The following is a 19967-nucleotide window of genomic DNA, read 5'->3' on the forward strand; positions in this document are numbered from 1 at the left end:
ATTTATCACCCCTGTGTTTCCCTGGAATATTAATTCAGACTGAATGGGGCTTTAGATCGTTAAGTGGTGTAATCACTGATTGGGTGTCACTATCTAATCTCCCCAGACGACATTCCCTCACAACAGCAAACACAAATAAAGGCTGAGGCGTCTGCTTCAGCATGATTTAATTCTGATGTCAAACTGGGATTGTGCCTCAGAGTCGTGCATACATCCTGTCCTGATCATAACTGATAATGACGCCCAAACACACCTCAAAGTTATTCCAGTGGTGACCTGAACGATACTGTTCCCCATCATCATCATGATGATAATTATCTTGTTATCAAACACAACACGCACAGTTTCCTCCCGGTGAAACAAACTGAGGTAATGGATGAAAGGGCTCATGTTTAACATGATGTTGATGTTTTATTATTAAAAATAACAATTTCAGCGACGTACAAGAATAATTTGGTTCATTGATTAAAACATATATAATACACATATTGACATGTTTACTAAAACAAACAGATGAGGTTATGTCCTTTGGTTTTGACTGGTCAGGAAAGTAGCAGCATCAAATTTGAGCTGTTTTTCCACCAAATTCATATTTGCCATGAACTTCAATCCAAATGGAAGCTTCAATCCATTTTCCCCACTGTAAGCAGTTCAAACTTTGATTATAAAATTGATGCTGTATCAGCATCATGTGCAAAATCACAAACAGAGGAGTAAAAATCTTGTTACTTTGCCCATTTTCATTGAATATACTGTATAAATAATGTATATGCGTGTATGCTGTACATAAACACTGCTTTTTTTTTTACTGCCACATTTCTCCGCATGTATCAGTTTTTGCTCGAAATGAATCTCTTGTTTCATGGATTATTTTTCCAGATCATTTTCCCGCGAAAAATAGACCAGAAAATTAATCATGATCAGTTCTTGTTCTGTGGATCAAGAGAAGGTGGAACATCCACGTTTTTTTTTTTTTTTTTTTCACTCTACGAAGACGATTGACTTTCAAACCACTCTAGTATAACGTCTTTGTTCTCGCCGACCCACTCGATGTTGACTTGGGTTTGCTCTATGGCCTGGTACACTGCCCTGGTAGCAGAATCCAGAGCATAGTCAGTGGCAAACCGCTCCAGCTGCAAAACACAAACAGATGAGACAGTGATGTTAGGGCATTGCTATGAAAACACATTGTATTCACCAAAGAAGAAAAAGCAAGCCTGATCTTGTAATAATGAGATCGTTTTCTCATAATTAAGAGAAAATATAAAGCCGATTCAAATATATTACTATAGGCCTGTACTCTACAACAGATGCACATGAAAGACCAAACCCAGAATTAATCAATTATTCTCCCAAGTATTGCCTGTGTTGCCAAAGCCCTGATTACTCTGATTATTGCTTATTCCTCTCTGTCGTTGAACTCGCTTGTTGTCCAAAATGCTATTAAAAACACATCAGGGAGCCACACCCGTGCACTGGGAATCCATTCCTCCATTACCATCAACACACACTGTAGCTGATTTTGACTCACATAAACCATCCTGCTGAAGGTAACACTCACACCGAACTTGTTTTAACCCCACGACTGAATAATGTACAGTTTAATCCTGGTTGAGAAACATTTGCAAAAAACTGTGGATTGAACAAAAGGGCATGACTCATTGATGTGTTTTGAATACCGTCTGGACAACAATTAGTGAATGTTTGAACCAAATTTGAAGAAGTTACTGGGATATCGTGCCGACGAGAACGGGACGAACGGATATTTGTACGTACGGACAACCCGAGAACCTGAAAACAATATGTCTCTGGTTTTGGCCGTATAAAAAATTATAGAATAAAAATATAGAAAATATAGAATATAACCACCCTCATCATTTTAAAAAGTGTATTTGCAAGTTTTACTATACGCCCTCTGAGCAGTGCTGCGTGTTCTGGGCAGATTGGAGGCTACAGCGGGTCGCTAACAGAAGACGAAATTGGGCTAGCTGGTTAGCATGCTAAATTCAGTAGAAGAAAAGACGTGATAGAGACGAGAGCTAACGCTGGCGTTGCTTTCCACCGCTGGAGAGTAAAGGAAGGAAGTCTGATACTAAACTCACAATGTTTCTTCTAGACCGTTCAGTAAACAGCTGCTAATGCTAACGTTAGCTATGTAGCAACAGCAAAACTTCTAAATAGCTCCTTTAAATAAGAAATGTGTATGTAGTGTATTTTTGAGTTTATGGCTCAGAGGTTAAAAAAAACAAAAACAGTAAAACACACTGTCTTAACATGAGTAGAACACCTGATGACAGAAAGACTTGAGATAAGATATCAGGGTGTATCTGGTTACTCATTTCGTGTTCAATCGATAATTGGTGCGTGACTGGCAGGACATCATCTGTTTGACGTCATTGCACGCTGGTTTTATCATGACACAACACAATTAACACAATAAAAACATGATGTGATTACCTCCTCTAGTTCAAACTGTGTCGAGAACCTGCTGGTCACTCCCTCAATCACCGTGGCTGCATCCCTGTCAGCGGAGGAAGAAAAATATTAGGCAAAATATTAGGAACACCTTTCAGTATGAGGCAATACAGTTTGTTGGTTTATAGTTAAATAAACACCTTTCTAAAAACAATTTCAACAAAAACTGAACATTATAACCTGTAAGATGTAATCTAGCAGGGATTGGGATATATTTTGATTCATACTGAACAAGCCTTCAATGCCTGCTGATTACTTGATTCAGATCAATCTCAGGTGTCACTGTTTGCTCACGAAATGAAACCCAGTCGGTTTTGTATATTTAAACTCTGATACAGATCAGTTAAGCTTCCCGGTGACAGCGCAAACAGTGGGGACTTTATGAAGGAGTGCTGATGATAAGCACAGATTAAACAAGACGACCTTTGTGCTTGATGACACATTCGTTATGGTAGTCTTTTCCTTTATGGTCCTGCTTGTTTATTTAAATGACTTGACCGCGGCCAGGACTCTTCAGTGTCGAGAGGCCTCTGTAAACAACAACGCTCTTCTGATGTCTGTGATGAAGCAGCGAGCGGCAGCATATCCGTAAAGAAAACACTAACAACAAGAGTGCTGTCTCCTGACTACACCAATATTTAACAATCGCCACACTATAGCTCTGCACACTGCTGCTTTATGAAGATTGCTACCATATTTGCAGCCATTATTGCCTTTTATCATGTGGCTGTGTAATCAATACTGCCAAGACTCTGTTGCCATTGCACAGAGCAACCCTGATATCTGTGCTAGACACACAGAGATCTAAAGCTGCATAATTTGATTTTTTTTTTTGGGGGGGGGGGGTTTGACCATAGCCTTATACATTCAGCAGAGACTGTGAGTATGATTTCTGTCCACCTCATGGAATCAATCACAAATGCAAGTCCAATATTCACTCTCTTTTTAGTTCTGTTTCGGTTTCCACCAACTCCTGAGCAAATTGTTTTTATCTGGCTACATGCCTGAAGTTGTTGGGTTTTTTTTTAACCTTTGTGCTGGAAATGAGGCTGAACAGCACATTTGCAGATTAAAAGTCTCTATAGAACTGAAGGGGGCTGCAAAGTCAGGAGATATTTCTTTGTGGGTTTGTTACCTTTCACATAACAATAGAAACCACTTTCTTGAACTTCGATGTATAATCATATGATCTATTGTTGACATAAAAAATATTAATAGTGCAGCTTTAAGATGTATTGGTCTCATCTCACTTCAAAGACAAACAAGCACGCAAAAATTTAACTGCTGGATTAAAGCTGCATTAATGTAATTACTTACATCAACAGTTGATCAAATGACCATATGTGATGCAAACAATTAGCAACAATTAGAAAAACACTGCCCATCATCAGCCTCGGACCAAAATACGAGCATCATGTAATAATCTGTAAAGCCCAAACATCAACCTTACCCCTGACTGACATATTCCCAGTGTCCTCTGATAAAGTTCCAGGCCAGCGCCTGCCCCGCCACGTTCTCGCTTATGTAGTTTATAGTGGAAGCAACATCCATCAGACGTATCTTCTCAGGGTCCAAGGTGTACTCCAGGTATCTGCAAGATAAGGAAGACACTGAAAACCGTGTGTTTGGGATTCATCTTATCGCGTGTGTGTCCGTAATGAAAGGAGTTGTTATGTACATGTGTTCGAGTTTGTTTTTTGGCGTCACCTGTTGAGCAGCCAGATCGTCTTGGTGCAGGACAGAGCTTTGCGGAGCTGGTCTTTCTCTGAGATGTCGCTCGAACTCTGATACTTCTTCCAGGCAAACTCCCACTCTGCCTTCCCACCATAAGCCACAGCTTGGCAGTAGATGACAGACCGCAGGTTGGGGTGGATTCTGGATCATATACAACAACACACACACTCTCATTTTCACGTTTTCTTGGTTTTCCCGGACTGTTGACTTGACCTTTTTTCTGACCATGTTCTACATCTGATCTACTTTGATGTATTTTCTTCCACTTCTACGAACATTTAAAGGGATGTTGACACTATTTTGACAAAATTTCTCCATTAGCAAAACTAAAATCCACATAATTTTTGCAACTGGAAAACCCATCATGGTTTTTCAAAGAAACTATTTCTAAATTTTCTCTGCAGCTAGACGTGGTTTCTTTCCAGGAGCGGCTGGTGGTGATTGTCGCTTGACAAGAGCTTCGGCCATCGTTGTGTTACAGGCTACAGTAAGCCGCAATCGTAAAAAGACAAGACAGGCTGGGGCTAGCTGGTTAGCATGCTAACTTCAGTAAAGAAAAGACGTCATAGAGATGAGAGCTAGCATTGGTGTTGCTTTCCACTGCTGGAGACAGCTCATGGCGATTAAAGAAATGAAATTTGATGCTTAACTTGCAACGTTTCTTCTAGACTCATAAGTAAACAGCTGTTAATGCTAATGCTAGCTATGTTGCAATAGCTAAAACATACAAATAGCTCCTTTAACACAACACACTGTCAAGTCAAGTCACCAGCCATCCTTACACCCTCGACTCAGACGAGGATTCCTCGAGTTGCACATGTAAACACAGCATATACACATCCACATACAAATGCTGGCAAGTGCAAATGCATTACATTACATTTTCATGCATGTACATAGATGCATGTGTGTTAAAGTAATGGGCATAAACAGTATACACGTTCAAAGAAAGGGGAGTGTCTCTCATTTAAAGTTGCACTTGGAAACGTTACTGAGTTACTGTTTGTTTCATTATTCTCACGTCGTTCATGGTTTCACCACTTTGTGATTTACGATTATAGAGTGCATGTTGGCAAAAAAAATCCTGCCAAGTGCAGCTTTAAATTTACCCACAATGCAACAGCCATAAACACATAAACATACAAAAAGTGATTAAATGACACCTACCTTAACTAAATCACTGCTGGAAAGTAAAGCTACAGAATATAACGAAAACTATCACAATAAGACAACGTTTTATAAACCAGTAATTTACAAGACAATCATGTAAGTTAAGGGTAATTTAAAGAATGTGTGGATTAGAAAGACAGTGTCACAATCAAATTTCAAATGATATACTTCCACAGTAGTGTTCATACATGTTGGTGTTGTTTTTCATCCAGAAAGCAAACATCTGTTGCACCATCTCCACGCATTCTGGGAGTCCATTGGAACATGCCACCTCTATGGCGAGGATCTGGTTGTACCTTGGGTTGAAGCACAGTAATTTCACTATTATTTTGGATGTAATGAATGAAATATTGCATCATTTGAGGAGACGAGATAATTATGGGTTGCTTAAATCTGCATTACGTGTTTGTTTGTGTTGTTTTTGTTTGGTTTTTTTTGCCACCTAACCCTGAAAAACCCCCCGTAAAATTCATATTCCCTTACTGTAAAGAGTGGTCCTCTGGGACTTGTGAGTGCTCTGTGTAGTTCTTGAAGAAGCCGTACAGTTCCCTAACCTGTTCCCGGAGGTACGCCTGCAGGAGGAGACAGCTTTATTACATCCACCCTCTATAGTAATGTAATATAGCAAGATACATTTTTCATTTTGAATATCATGACACATGCCTGCATGGGTCCATACACCTCAGTGCGGTCAAACATGAGGACAAAGTACTCGAGGTTTCTAACAGCTGACTCCCAGGGAAGGTACGCTTTCTCACGGCGAAGGAAGCGGGTTGAATTCAGAGCCAGAGCCACGTTGAGAAGTTTGGCCCTGAGCAAAAGAGAGATTTGATTTTTAATAAAATCAGATTTTTAAAATTGAGGTGACTCCTGTGGCATGAACATAGACAGTGCCTGATTGGTGGGAAATATTGTTGTCAACTGCATAATTTCTTCTTCATGTCATAATTATGTTTGTATTTGTCCAGCAAACAGCATTTCTGGCAAAGTGCAGCAAGTAGAACAGCACCAAAAACACCTTTTAGGCACTAAAGCAGGTTTCAGAAGAGACAGAAACAAAACCTGGATGTATACTGAAAGTGCAGGTCAAAATAATCCAGTTGTCACCTTGCCAAGTTAAATGCGTCATCAACCAGCTGCCCTCTGTTCATCAGTGGGATCCGCTGGAGAAAAAAAGAGCAAGGTGAGTGAAAGACAACGACGTCAGGGACAACCAAATAATTATCTATCGATTACTGCATTAAATCTACAAGTTTTTAAAGTCAGAAATCAACCCAAAACCCTGAGTAGAGTTTAAGCTTCGTCTCTGTGAAGGCAGTTTCTGTTTCAAGCTGCTATATAATCCAATGATCAAGAGGCTTTTTTATTGCTAACGCCATCGCTCCAGGAATGTCAATAACTGTCATTAAGCTGGCTCGTCACTTCAGTCCAGAAGAGAAATATCTCAACAGCTATTTGATGGCTTGCCTTTAATTTTTATAAAGCCATACGTGCCCCCGAAAAGAGGATTCATAACGACTTTATTGATCCCCTGACCTTCCACCAGCAAGTCGTAAAGTTTTGCTCAGACATTCTCGGTCCCCAGACGATGAATCCTAACGACTTGTCCCGACTCACGTTCAAACTATTCAAGAGAGATTTGTGAAATCTGGAAAAGGTATTTGCGTTCCTTAAGGGATGAACTGAAATAACTCAAGTGATGAGGACATAAAATCTCACTAATGGCTCAACGTAATGACCTCTGAACCGCTGGTTGCGCTCAAGGAAAAGTCAGGGGATCATCAAAGTCATTAGGATTCATCCTCTCGGGACCACAAATCACTGCAGGGCTGGACAGTAACAAACTTTTACTTAGGGACTTTCAAGAGTATTGTTTTTATATTTCTATGAAGTACTCTTACTTTGAATCAGAGCTTTTAGTCAGCGGAAGGAATTTCCTTTTATTTTGAAAATGCGATAGACCATGTGCTGTTTCCATCACAGGAGAAAAAACTATCACAGTCAACTCCTACACTGTCATTCATGTTCGAACCTGTCACGTCAGAAAAAGAAGAGGCAGAAGATTCTCCAGCAGAGACCGTGATCTGATCTGAAGTCTAGGTTTGAAACATTTGGAAATAAAGAAAGATTCCTTTTGTTTTAAATATTCCTCATTTACCACGACCGAACTTCAAAAAAGACGTTTGAATACTTAAGTATTTTTAAAATGAAAGTACTCCAGCCCTTTAAGGAGGATCTATACTCAAAGTAATGGACGTAATTACTGTAATTCAAAGTACCAAATTTAGCAAACAGATCATAGCTGGTTTGTTGGGATAGAAAATCATATTTTCTGAATTGGGCCAGCTTCAAGAACTGCAGGTACACATTTTGGATTCATTAAAATCCCTCTAGTGCACGATGAAGTCAAAATTAATTTCCAACCAACTTTTGAACCTTTTCACTTGTCAAAACATTTATTTTCCCCCAGAGTCTCGTTCTGGAGTCAGGTCCAGTTGTGAGCCGTCTGGTTTCCTTCAGTCACATTATTCAGCTGCCATCTTTTTTTTCTTCCTCTCATACAGAGGTGATCCAATATTCACAATAATGCACAAACTGTCCGAAATGACTGTGTGAACCTTGCTGAAAACATTACCAATGAAAGGTTTATCCACAGTCTAGTTTCATCATGATCTACCCTTTCACTCACTTTCTGGACTCACTTTTATTTTGAAATTACTTTCCTTGTGTCTGTTTGTTGTTTCTGCTTCCTGCCCAAGTATCTTTGTGATTACCTGCTGTTCCCTAATGTGTTTCACCTGTGTCTCGTTACCTGTTCCCCTCACTCCTTGTCAGTTTGTCTGTGTGTCCTCATGTTCTCTGTGGATTTACTTCCTGTGTTGGATTTTCAGTTGAGTTCTTTAATTTCCCCTCGTGTTTATTTTTCTATTAACTGCCGCCTCTAATCCACCTGAATGACTTTAAGTTTATTTCACTCAGACTTCACTCATTCGGCTCGCCACCGTATCTGTCAGTATTGTCTAGGAATCAGTCAACTATGACAAACTGAACACCCAGAGAAGTGTGTTAACAATTTTCTTAATTTTGGATTAATGAGCCAAGATTTCATTTAATCCACCGTTCTCTAAAGATTTCAGGGCAAAGCCTTCTGCGGGCATCTTGTTGTAATTTTACTTCCTTGTAAAAAAGCATCTCGTAAAATGAAGAGTATCTAGATGGAGATTGGTTTTCTGCTCAGTTCTGTGATTTGCTAACTCATTGTTTGGCTCGGTGCTCACATGTGGGTTTGTTTCCAGCTGAGTCAGGAGTGCGTCCCAGTTCTCCGGGTTGTAATTGACTCTGTAGTATCCAGTGCAGTTGACGTTTGCCAGGATCCACTCTCCGTGCTTTGAGAGGAATTTGTCCATCGTTTCTGTTCAAAACACACATCATGATTTGGTTGAAGGTAAGTAACAGTGAACTTTTGTGCAAAACACAAATCGATGAAAAATGAACAAACACCTCCAACCGACTTGTACCCATTCAAAAACCATCACAACTACCTTTTACAAGCATGTCCAAGAGTCAACATTGTCAAAGAGTTTTTCTATCTAGACCTCTGTGAGTTGGATTAAACTTTTTTTTTTGTCAAATATGAAACCAAAGTTTTTAAAAATTGAGTGTTTGGAGAAAGAACAACATGGACTAAGAAAGTGGCATTGCGATTTTGGCTTTGTTTTTGCTTCTACGAAAAGTGACTGTCGCAAATAGTGTGATTTTAGTAAATCTGGCAGAATAAACAATCATCCTCCTTTAAAACCCTTAGTGTGTCTGGCTCAAGGGGTTTATTCCAAGGATCTGTGGTGTATTCTGTTACCTGGGCCGGGGGTCCTTAACCAGGTCAATTGAGTTCCAGTCGTATTGGACATGACTCTGATCGGGACCTCCCACCAAAGACTAAATAGATGGAGAAAACAGAGAACAAGGTATAACAGTTAAATGTGATGACAAGCCCAGGATGCTAATGGAAAGAAATGATAATTAAGCTTTTATACAGTGAACAGCTGAAACAACAATCTAGAGAGAAGCATTTTTAGTATAAGGTAATAAAGGTACTGAGTTGTTGTGGTCTGCAAGGGGCCGAAAGCGACTTTGAACCAGGTCACAGTGAGTTAAATTATTATGCAACTCACCGTGGCAGTGTTATGGAGCTCATAGTTACAAAGCATTGCTTCAGAATACTCTATATAGCCAACTGCAATGATTTCATGCAGGCCTGGCAGAAAAGTACTTGGTTAACAAGCTGGCGCTGATGTAATGACACACTGCATTTTGCCAACTGAAAACAGACAGAAGAAATCAACTATTTAATTATTATGTGAAAACTATTCTGGGAAGGAGTTGAACATAGTAAAGTGAAGATGTCACTGGAGGACAGATTTATGATTCAACTTTGGCCTTTGGAGAGATACTGGAGTGAAGGTAAACAATCTTCTCTAATCCTGGCCTGAATGCGAATATGTTCCTGTTAAAGATGTAAAACCCCAACGAAGGAGGAAGTCATAACCATTTTTCACATTTTGGGTTTGTATTCGTCAACAATTATACACGTGACAGAGAGTGACAATATCTGTTGCTTCAGTTGCTCAAGTCTCCACTACATTCACCAGCTAGTCTCTAATTTTGTCTCCGCTGTTCGGTGCTTGGCAGGTAATACACCCTGGGTTTATAAACCAAAACAATAAGCCTTAAAATACCCCAGAAGGTTAAATTGAGGGGGGATGATTCTTGTGCTGGACAGTGGAAAGTGGGTTTATCACAGCTTTCTACTCTCTCTGGAAATGAGGCCGAACCGTAACGGTAAAGCTACGAGCTAGAAAATCAAAACAATGACCTGAAAGATGCTAAAAAACTGCAGAAACTGCAGAGTTCACTTTAAGATCATCAATACAAGAAACAGCCATCACGTTGATTCATCGTTCATTTAAACATATTGAAGTGTAACTTTAATTTGTAAAATAAATTGTAGGACCCTATACTAAGCCTTGTGGGACTCCACATGTTAATTCATGTTGTGTGTATATATATGTTTACAGTTAACTATTTACATATTTATGTTTATACAATTATTTACAAGTTTAAATACGTACATGTGCATCTTTAAAAACAGTTACAGTAACCTAGTCTCTCTAGTTTCTCTCTGATTTACCTCAGTCTAAGTCCTCCTGACCTCTGACTGGCTAGTTTAGTGACATGTGACTTAGAAACAGGAAGTGTTGTTGTTGCGAAGTGGACGAGTGAAGTTAATCCGTCTCGATCCGGCTGTTTCTTTTATCAAAAGTGATCCAAACCACTCATGTTACATCTGTACAAACTATCCTCTCACACCATGTGACTCTAATTTGCAGAGTAATATATCATAGAGTATGTAAGTCAATAAACACCCCAAATACCCATGTACCTTTGCATTACTCACTGTATAAAAGCTTCTTTCTTCACTTCTATCATTAATATTTAACATTTTAGAGAAAGTAAAGACACTGGTCGATGATTTTCTCATCTGGACAGTAAGTGTTAGTGTAATTACAAGATCTACAGCATATTAAATACATATCCAAACCTACAGCTGAGCGTCTATTGGGACTTTAGCACAAACCTGGATTCAGAAGTGTCATTGAAGAGGAAGCGCTTCTGGTAGATCTCCCCATTGGTCGTGTTGATGGTGATGACAGGATAACCAATTTGATTGGTCCAGGTGTCCATCATTTTGGCGACCTTGGTGTGACCGCCATCCTCAGTTACAGCCTACAAGTCAGGAAATATTATGCCACATAAATACTGTAGTCTAATCTATGATTATTCAGACAGTAAATGAGTATTATCATAATAATTGTTACAAAACAGGACATGCTGAAAACCAGTAACAAAAACTTCCCACTAAATCTAATGCCTGACCTCTTGTATATAATCCCAGAGGTTGCTCTCATCAGTGTTTTTGAAGCTAAAGTCCCGGAGGTACATCTAAAATATAAAAACAGAGAGTGAGAGAAAGAGAGAGAGAGGTTTTAGTTAACACAATTTCATCCTGCAGTCAAAACAATTATTTTCCAGAGGAAATTTTGTATTCAGAATCGATGTTGAGAACTGGATGGAGATCTCCAAACACAGCTGCCAGCAGCAGAGCGCAAGAGGATGTAATGTTGAAATAAATGTTTTGCTGAAAACAGGCGTTATTTAATTTTTCTTGACACACACACACACACACACACACGCGCTCGAATAGAAACGATTGAGCAGGTGTTGCAGGTCTCCAGAGGAGTTTCGGATCACTCTGACCGTCTGTTCCATCCCACAGGGAACATACAACACACTCACTGATTTAGCTCGAGCCAGCGGGAAGTTACAAGTAGATTAAAATATTGTCGATTTCAAACCTCCTTTTCCCACTGCAACAGACAAAAAACAGATGTTGGAATGTTTCACTTCAGAGAAACAGTAATACAATGTTATTGTCAACAGATCGGATTTGGATATATGATGGAAATTTTGTTTATTGATGTGCAAATAAACTTATGTAACCGACTCCAGCGCCTCTACAAACTGAGAGAGAGAGAGCTTTTGTTGCATTAGCAGTGAGTTCAGTCCAGTGGGTAAATTTTGCACGAATAACGCAAGGGATTCTGTCTGAACACTGAAGACTCGCTCACCACACTCAACCGCATCAAACCTACACTTGTGTTTGCGAGTCAGGCAGTGCCATAGGCTTAATGACTTGGGGAGGACTCGCAGGACTAGTTGGTAATCTACTGTAGCTTGCGACAAACACAGCAACAAGCCAGGAACATGCCGGTGCTACTCAATCTCAACAGCTTTCCCAGAACTAGCCGGTAGCGACACTTTCTTTGGTTCTGATGCCACCGTTGCAACATAACACTGAGCGTACCGACCGAAATCAGCTCCTTTCCATCCACCTCAAAACGTGTCCATGTGGCACTGTCAGCTGTGAGTCTCCAAAGGCGAAGTGAAACCCTTCACTGTCGGTTTGCATGTGGTTTGCTTTTCTTTTTCTTGACTTCAGTAAATCTTTTGGTTTTGCAGAAGTGAACCAGGAATACACAATATTACAGAAGGTTTGTGTGATTTATGAGGCAGATGTTTTTCTTTTCCTTTTTTTTTTTTCCTTCCACAAAATAATTAAAGCATCAATTTAGAAAACTTTGGTGTGGTAGTTTGGTTCCCCGCCCATGTTGTAACTCATGTCATACTTTATGGTGAGTCACAGAATTATCAAAAAGGGTGCATCTTCTCACAAAAACAACCTCGTCTGGCATGATGAAGGTGCCTCTCAGTCTGAAGTCTAGACTCACAGACAATCAAATCCATCACTGGTGGGTGTTTCTTTTTATGTAAATGTGAAGTCAGACGCCACCTTTAGTCTTGAGTGTCTGGGACAGTGTTCAGGTTCTGTGGAGGATTTACTTACTAAGATTTTGTTTATTTTTAACTTTTTCTATTTCGGTGTTGACTCTGCTGAAACATGGAACAACTGGAGCTGGAGTCAAAGAAGTAGGACTGTCATATACTGTATATACACAGATGCCACTTGTGGGTTGAAGCATAGAGGAATTGTAGGTTTGAAACAGAGGTAGAGGAACTTTGGCTAGACGAGAGGATGACAGCTGTTTCTTCTGTGGTCAGCCAGGACATTGGGATACATGTGGAGGATTTATTTTCTTAGTTTCTAACTTTTTCTTTTTTGTTGTAACTTAACATCTTCATTGACATTTTGACAGCTCTTGTGTCTGATGACCTGGAAACATGTGCACATGGAGGGATCCTCTCTCCGTGTGCTCATGTTCCTGACAGTATCAGCAATGTGTGAAGCGACCTTTTGTGCAGCTTTTATTCTGGTAGAGGAGCGTTTCTGAATCATTTCCTCCACAGGTCAGTTTGTAAAGATTACAGCCAATCCGAAATGGGGTGAAAAGTTTTTGCTTACCCTGATTCCTTTGTTGAAAACTCTTTCCTCCACGACGTCTGCCAGCATTCTCAGCACAATTGCCCCCTACGGAGAAAACAGCAAATACACATGAATATCAGTATTCATGGTTCACAGATGCAGGTGACCTGCAACTGAAGAAAAAATAAAAATAGCCACCTCCATCTAGTCCATGTGTGAACTAGATGAGGGGAGAGTATTCCCGGATAGCACAGTGAAACTTTTGTCCCAACATATGACTTGGTCCTCGGCCCGAGTCTGGCCCATATGCTTCCACATCTGGGCAGTTTCCAGCTGTTATCCTCCGGTATCCTTCCAGCTGGAAGATTTTCTGTGCGTGAGGCCAGAAGATGCGGAAATACCATCTGACAATCACGCTGTATGTGGGCCATATTTGGGCCAGATTTGGGCCGTGGAACCAGGCGAATACTGGGCCAGAAGAAAACAAGCATGTGGCCAAAGTATGGTCCAGATTTATTTTGATAGGTCGAGACATTTAAAGAGCTATAAGACCCACAATCACGTTATTACAAAGAGGTGAGAAATCAAGTTTAAGAAGTACTTCCTATTGGTGCTAGATGCAGCTAATCTTATAACATGTCGGCGGCAATCAAAACTTTTTGATACTGATCCATGGCTATGTCTGCTTCTGTGTTGCCCGCCATTCCTGTTGTCATAAGCGACGATGTGCATTCTTTGCCTGACTCATTTGACTCTCTTACCTTACTGTAGGTTATAGAATCAAACATCTGGATGATCTCAAACGTTGTCTGGATATCTTGCGGTGGAGGGTTGAGAGGATGGGACGAGGCCAGAGCATCCTCCTCAAATGCCTCGTGGAGGCTACTCAAGATAAATGTGTCTTTCTGAAGAAGACAGACACAGAGACAAGAACGCGGTACATGAGTCCTGTGTTACGTGGCAGGAGCTGAAAAGCTTTGCAACAGGAAAGAAGAACTTAGGAAACTAGAAAGAAGGAATGGATTCCACCACCTCTGTGGGTGCAGAGTGAAAAGATGTAAATCTGAACTTACTACATTGAATGAAGGCTCAACGTGATCCACTGCAAAGTAGGTCATGTAGGTGGCAAAGCCCTCGTTCAGCCAGATTTCATTCCACCATTTCATCGTCACCAGATTTCCAAACCACTGTCAACAAGATGAGAAGAAATCATCAACACAGAGCTGATACTCCAACCTCATATAGATATATTAAACCTCCTGGATAAAGATTGACATGCGTCACCCGTCAAATTGATCTCATAAAAATTGTTTATTGTTGTTACAGGAAAAACACAAAGAGTTCTTCTTCCTCTAACCTGATGTGCGATTTCATGTGCGATGAGAGTAGCGATCACTTCCTTGTGTAATAAAGAGGACACTCCTTCCTCGTAGAGCAGGCCTCCCTCCTGGTATGTGATCAGCCCCCAGTTTTCCATCGCTGCAGGATTTAAGTCTGGCAGTGCAATTTGATCTAAAGGAATAACACCGATATTAACAAACGATCAAATTATATACATATAAAATGTGCTTTGTTTATTTTTCTAAGCGACCCTGTTTTTGGACAGTCCTGAGTTAGCCAGGGGGTAAGGTGTCTAATTTGTTTTGGCATAAAATGAGTCAGTCTTTTGTGATTATTATTATTATTATTGATGATTATTATTAAGACTGGTTTAACACTGCAAACCAGTCTGAAATATCTTTGTGAAACTGGTTTATCCAAAATGTTCAAATGTATTCCTGCACTATATTGAAAACTAGCACACTGTCAAAATAAAGTACCACACACTTTCTGATCATATGAAATGATATAACAATGGGAAACAGAGCAAATTGAGTATTTTTACCAGTGTAAATGTTTTTGTCACCACAGAGAGAAAACAAAAGAAGTTTTTAATGGTGACAACCATTCACCTATATCAAGAAAAGTCTTACCTAGCTTTTTCTGTGTGTAATCTATCCCAAAAAGTTTCTCGTAGAAGGTGAGGATCTTTCCGGTGATGTTGGCTGCGTAACTGGCGTGTCCAGCTTTAATAGCCTCAGGACGAGCAAAAGTCTGTATGAGAATATCATGGAAGAAAGTAGATAAAGCACAGATGAAATCATCCCTACTTTATTTTTGTTTTGTACTTTTTCTTAATTCTAGCTTCAGCTTAATACAAAAAAAACAGCAAATGTGACACACGAAAGGTTAAATAACTAGTTTTGGTTCATGGTGCTGAACCTTATTTTTCGTATGGCTTTGAAACCATATCAAAACCTCCAGCTTTTAAACTTTTGATCGAATTTCTAAATGTTTTTAGAAGAAAATTAAAAGTTTACAAATGAAACTTGCCAAAACAATCACATGAAATTCACCTTACATCTATGATAATATACATACTTTAATTTTCACACGTTCATGGGCGGAGGGGATTGACTCAAACTCTGAAACGGTGAAGGCAAACAAGTATGTTGACATCCTCGGTGTTGGATTAAAACGAGTGTATTGCCAACCATCGTGAGTGTTAGTGGAGTCTGAGAGAGTGGAGACAAGGAAAGCCAACATACTGTTTATCTCTGACTGCTCTGTGGCCAGAAGCCTAATAAACATACGCACACAAGTTACAGTATATTGTATTTGGCATCATCACAGTTTTTTTAATTATTAATTTTTTTTTTTACATCTTTCTGCATTTCCCAGAGCTATTGTGTTTTGCCTGTGGATGATGGTCACATGAAACACAGCCTTCATTTCTGGCTCATCGAAACAAGGAAACACTCTCCTGGCCAATGTCGGCTCAAGGTTGGTGGCGGCAAGGAATCTGTAAATACAAATGAAGACAGTCAGCACTTCATCATCAGGAGCTTATAAAGGACCATTATAATAATAATAATGAAGAAGTGATTTAAATTTCATGCAGAACTAATTTTAGTCGGGTTGCGATGCAATAATGCACCTTTGGGTGTTTGGTAGAAGTCAGCCAAGACCACTGAGAAACCGTAGTCTGTGAATTTATGACAATTAAACAGCTTCAAGCAGATAAATTAACAAAATGCTCAGAAACAACAGCCCATTAAAGACATCTGATGTGACTATATTTTGATTATTTCTGATGTATTGAATGGGATTAACCGGGTAGATAGTGTAATTATTTTACTGCTGATGGGAGAAAAGTGGTTTTGAGATAAGTTGATGTTTTATTTTGACGGTATAAAATAAGAGTCTGTCAGAGCGGACATACATTTTTCTACTGTTAATGAGTGATATGGAGGGTAATCCATTAGTTTGAACAGAATATAAAAAACACTTTTTTATGTAATATGTGAAAGTGTGAGAGTAGGAGTTTTGAGGGAAGTATGTAAACAATCATATAACTATCTATGTAATTGTGAAGCAAGATTTTACATTTAGTTTTATAATAACAAAGTTGTAGTCTGTTATGCTTTAATTTCCCTACTCTAAATGTATTTACTTAAGCATTCTTCTTGTTTATATGTATTGATATTCAAAATATATTTATTTTAAAAGAAAACAGACATTGTTATGTTTTTGGTTGTATCTGGTTTCATGTCTGTTTTGACCAGGCTCATTCTCTGGCTCGTCTAAACAGAAAGAAACGCCATCTCTTAGTCATGTGTGAATGATTAGATTGATTTTATAGAGCGCAGAGGCACAGTCTTGATTTGTATTATAAAAAAATCAAAGCAAAGGTTTTGGTCAAAGTTTAGTTTTAGTTTGTATTTTATATCTTACTCCAAAACTGCAGCCAACAACTTCACACGTTAACGTTGGTTTTGGAAAAAGAAAGAAGCCAGCAGTATTATCTAATCTTCTGTTATCTCCTGTTCCTTGTCTGAACAGGAGTTTGACGTAGGGTTCATATCAGCTGGGGCTGGAGGTAAGACGAGGCGGTTTGCTAATGTCAGCCACTGCTGAGTCTGTATTCAGGGATCACCAGGCTTTTAAAATATCACTGGCTAATTAGTTTTTAGATAAAATGATGGTTACCGCGATCCTACCTGTACTAAGAGAGCACAAACTTGGGTTGGGGATGGGTAATGAAACATGCAAGTAATTACTGTTGCTGGTGAGTGATTTGTAAAAAGAAATGTTAAGCAATGAGTAATGTGCTGAGTAATTAATTACATTTTTCAGACTGATTACAAATCAGAAAATCAAGGGTCGGAGGTTTGTCGATTGATAATCAGAGATTCGCAAATTAACCCTCTGAGGTCTGACGGCTTTTTCTCCATTTCTACATAGTTTTTTAAACTCACCATTTACTGGGCACTTGCATGTAACATTATACCTCAGAACAAACTCAGCTCTTTGACGAGGTCCCTTTTTGTCGTAGAGCAAAGAGATAATTTGGCTCAAGTGCTTTTGAAATTCTTCAATTATTTTGAGAAAACAAACCTTTACTGTTGTGGATGAATTGTTTTGGTGCTTGAAATGGGTTCAGCAAAGTCTATAGGTTCATAAATATAGTGCAATATATGAGTAAAATAGTAGATAAATGGATAATAAATGCCTAAAATGAAAGTTAGTAATATCACTGAGTCGTAGTGTCGTCTGTCACGTATGATCTCGCAATGAATATGTAAGGGAAAGTGGAGAAACTACAGATTCAAGCAACATTTCAACCATATTTCTACGCTGTATTATCGCAAAGATAATGTGGCTCACAAAGACAATGTCAAACTTAATGCTCACTCTATGTTCTTGAACTTTATGTGAAGAATGAATCTATAGACTAACCTTAATAAGATTTACACTGAATACTTTGAAAAATGCCAAAATTACAAATTCTGCACACAGAAACTTGAAAGCTTGAAACTTTCATTTGTTCTTGTTTAGTTTTTTCACTTACCTCTCTGCATTTGGATCACCTTCATCGTCCTCTTCGATATAGGAGCTCACATACAGCCCTTCGAGAGCGTCTGATATCTCTCCATGGAAAGACAGAAACAAACTGTAGTTTCCTTCTGCCATCAACGCAGTGTTCAACTCCACCACGAGAAAGTCGCTTTGGTCTTTGTGATAGTACGTTGAGGTAACATCGATATCCTGATTATTGTCTCTGTTCTTCACCTTGGCGTCAGACACATTCAGTTCCATGCTGTGGAGGTAGATGGTGCTGGTCTTCTGGACACAGTGGAAGTTAACGGTGGAGTTTCCAGTGAAGAGCATCGTCTGGTTGGGACTGGTGACGTTGATCACCTCAATGATTTGGGTGTAGAGGCGAGGCCAGAGGACGACCTCGTAGCTCTCAGGTATGAGGTTCTTCGGCAGCCGCATGACGGGCGGCGGTGCCGTGGTGGTGGACGGGATGGTCGGAGGGGCTGTTGGATCCATCGTAGAGAGCTCACTTTGGTACATGATGATCATGGTGACGAGGCCGGCGATGGCGGAGACGGTCAGGACGACAAAGGTGGCGGCAATAGCCTTGGATATGTGGAGCTGTTTCGGCATGGCGGCTGCTTCCTCTGCTCAGTCCTGAAGGTCCTGTTGCTTGACTGGTAGAGACGAGTCTGATGAGTCCGTGAGCTCCGGTCTGCAATGACTGATCAGTGCACGTCCAAGAAACCTCCCTCCCATAAACGGGGCTTGGCCTTAGCAATTAAGCGTCTGTACTTAGATTAATCATTAACTTGGGCATCGCTGAAGGAGCAAAGAGTAAAACCTTATGATGTGAAGAGGGCGATGTTCGTTGGTCTTGTAGTAAATAATCAGTCAGATTGTGCTCCCAAACATCTGGAGGTGGTTACTGTGGTCTCTCCACTAATGCAGGGTTTAGGTAAACCTCAAGGAACACTTTCTTTCAGCCACAGTCTTCCTCACATTGCCCGAGTCATCACAATCACATCCTCGCCGGACACAGAACATCAGCACCATCACCTGTAGGTGAAGTGGTTGCAGCCGCCTTTAACTCCAACGACTGTCATCCACGAGCAGGTAAAACCGCTGCAGGGGTTTCAGATGACTTCTTCCAAACATAGATGGAAATATAGATCCTGTGAGACTGACAAACTCCCCAACAAACGAGAAGCATATGAAGGGAGGAGTGCTGAGTGGGCTGGATAAGAGGGGAGGAAGGAAAAAAAGAGAGAGGAGGAGGAGAATAGAAGATGGAGTGATTTGGGGAAATCACTGAATTGGCTGGAAAGCCCCAGCTTCAGGGAACCATGACCACCATGAAGACCACCACACACACTCGCAGAACTCACCTCAGGAGAGGAAACACAGAGACACAAGAGGCAAAATGGCAACTGTGTAGGAAAACAGGGTCTAAGCAGGGTGCGGTGGCGCTTATTTGTACTGAGAACAGATGTTCCTGTTGGAGAGTCCAGGGGATCGAATCAACCCGAGAACATTAAAACACTAAGATGGCATCATCATCAGTCACAGTGAGGCCGCAACCAGGGGCCACATTGCTGTCGCCCTATATGTTATCTCTGATCAACAGTCTGTTAGGACCTGCAGCGATGACACTTTTTGGTGTCATGCATTTGAAATATATATTAAATTAAATTCCACCCTCTCAGTCATGGAGTGAAGTGTTGCAACGCAGATAAAAAAAAAAAAAAGCATTGCTTCCATTGCATCCTGTGTACTTAAAAGAATGACC

The 19967-nt window shown here is 40.1% G+C and overlaps 1 protein-coding gene across 1 annotated transcript; it reads right to left on the reverse strand.

Annotated features, from left to right (window-relative positions):
- Positions 1-391: 391 nt before the first annotated feature.
- Positions 392-19854, reverse strand: anpeplb (alanyl (membrane) aminopeptidase-like b). The gene is made up of 20 exons (XM_056386695.1): positions 18210-19854; positions 16021-16160; positions 15740-15873; positions 15292-15412; positions 14676-14830; positions 14392-14505; positions 14080-14223; positions 13358-13423; positions 11314-11379; positions 11015-11163; positions 9236-9315; positions 8658-8791; positions 6487-6542; positions 6043-6190; positions 5863-5951; positions 5568-5675; positions 4183-4350; positions 3926-4066; positions 2458-2521; positions 392-1133 (listed from the first exon to the last, which is right to left on the reverse strand). Exons 1-20 carry the CDS (start codon positions 18809-18811, stop codon positions 987-989), a joined length of 2826 nt encoding a protein of 941 aa, XP_056242670.1. The 5' UTR covers positions 18812-19854; the 3' UTR covers positions 392-986.
- Between the last annotated feature and the right edge of the window lie 113 nt (positions 19855-19967).

This window comes from Seriola aureovittata, chromosome 10 (genome assembly GCF_021018895.1).
Source record: "Seriola aureovittata isolate HTS-2021-v1 ecotype China chromosome 10, ASM2101889v1, whole genome shotgun sequence".
In the NCBI taxonomy this organism is placed as follows: Eukaryota; Metazoa; Chordata; class Actinopteri; order Carangiformes; family Carangidae; genus Seriola; species Seriola aureovittata.

What these genes read in the sequence shown, in the direction of transcription:
- anpeplb (XM_056386695.1), bottom strand. Translation starts at nt 18,811, where the DNA reads ATGCCGAAACAGCTCCACATATCCAAGGCTATTGCCGCCACCTTTGTC. An exon ending in ATTCTATAACCTACAGTAAG is followed by an intron (nt 13,424 to 14,079) that starts GTAAGAGAGTCA and finishes TTTTCTCCGTAG; the next exon opens with GGGGCAATTGTGCTGAGAAT. An exon ending in AGCTGGAAACAAACCCACAT is followed by an intron (nt 6,543 to 8,657) that starts GTGAGCACCGAG and finishes TTTTTTCTCCAG; the next exon opens with CGGATCCCACTGATGAACAG.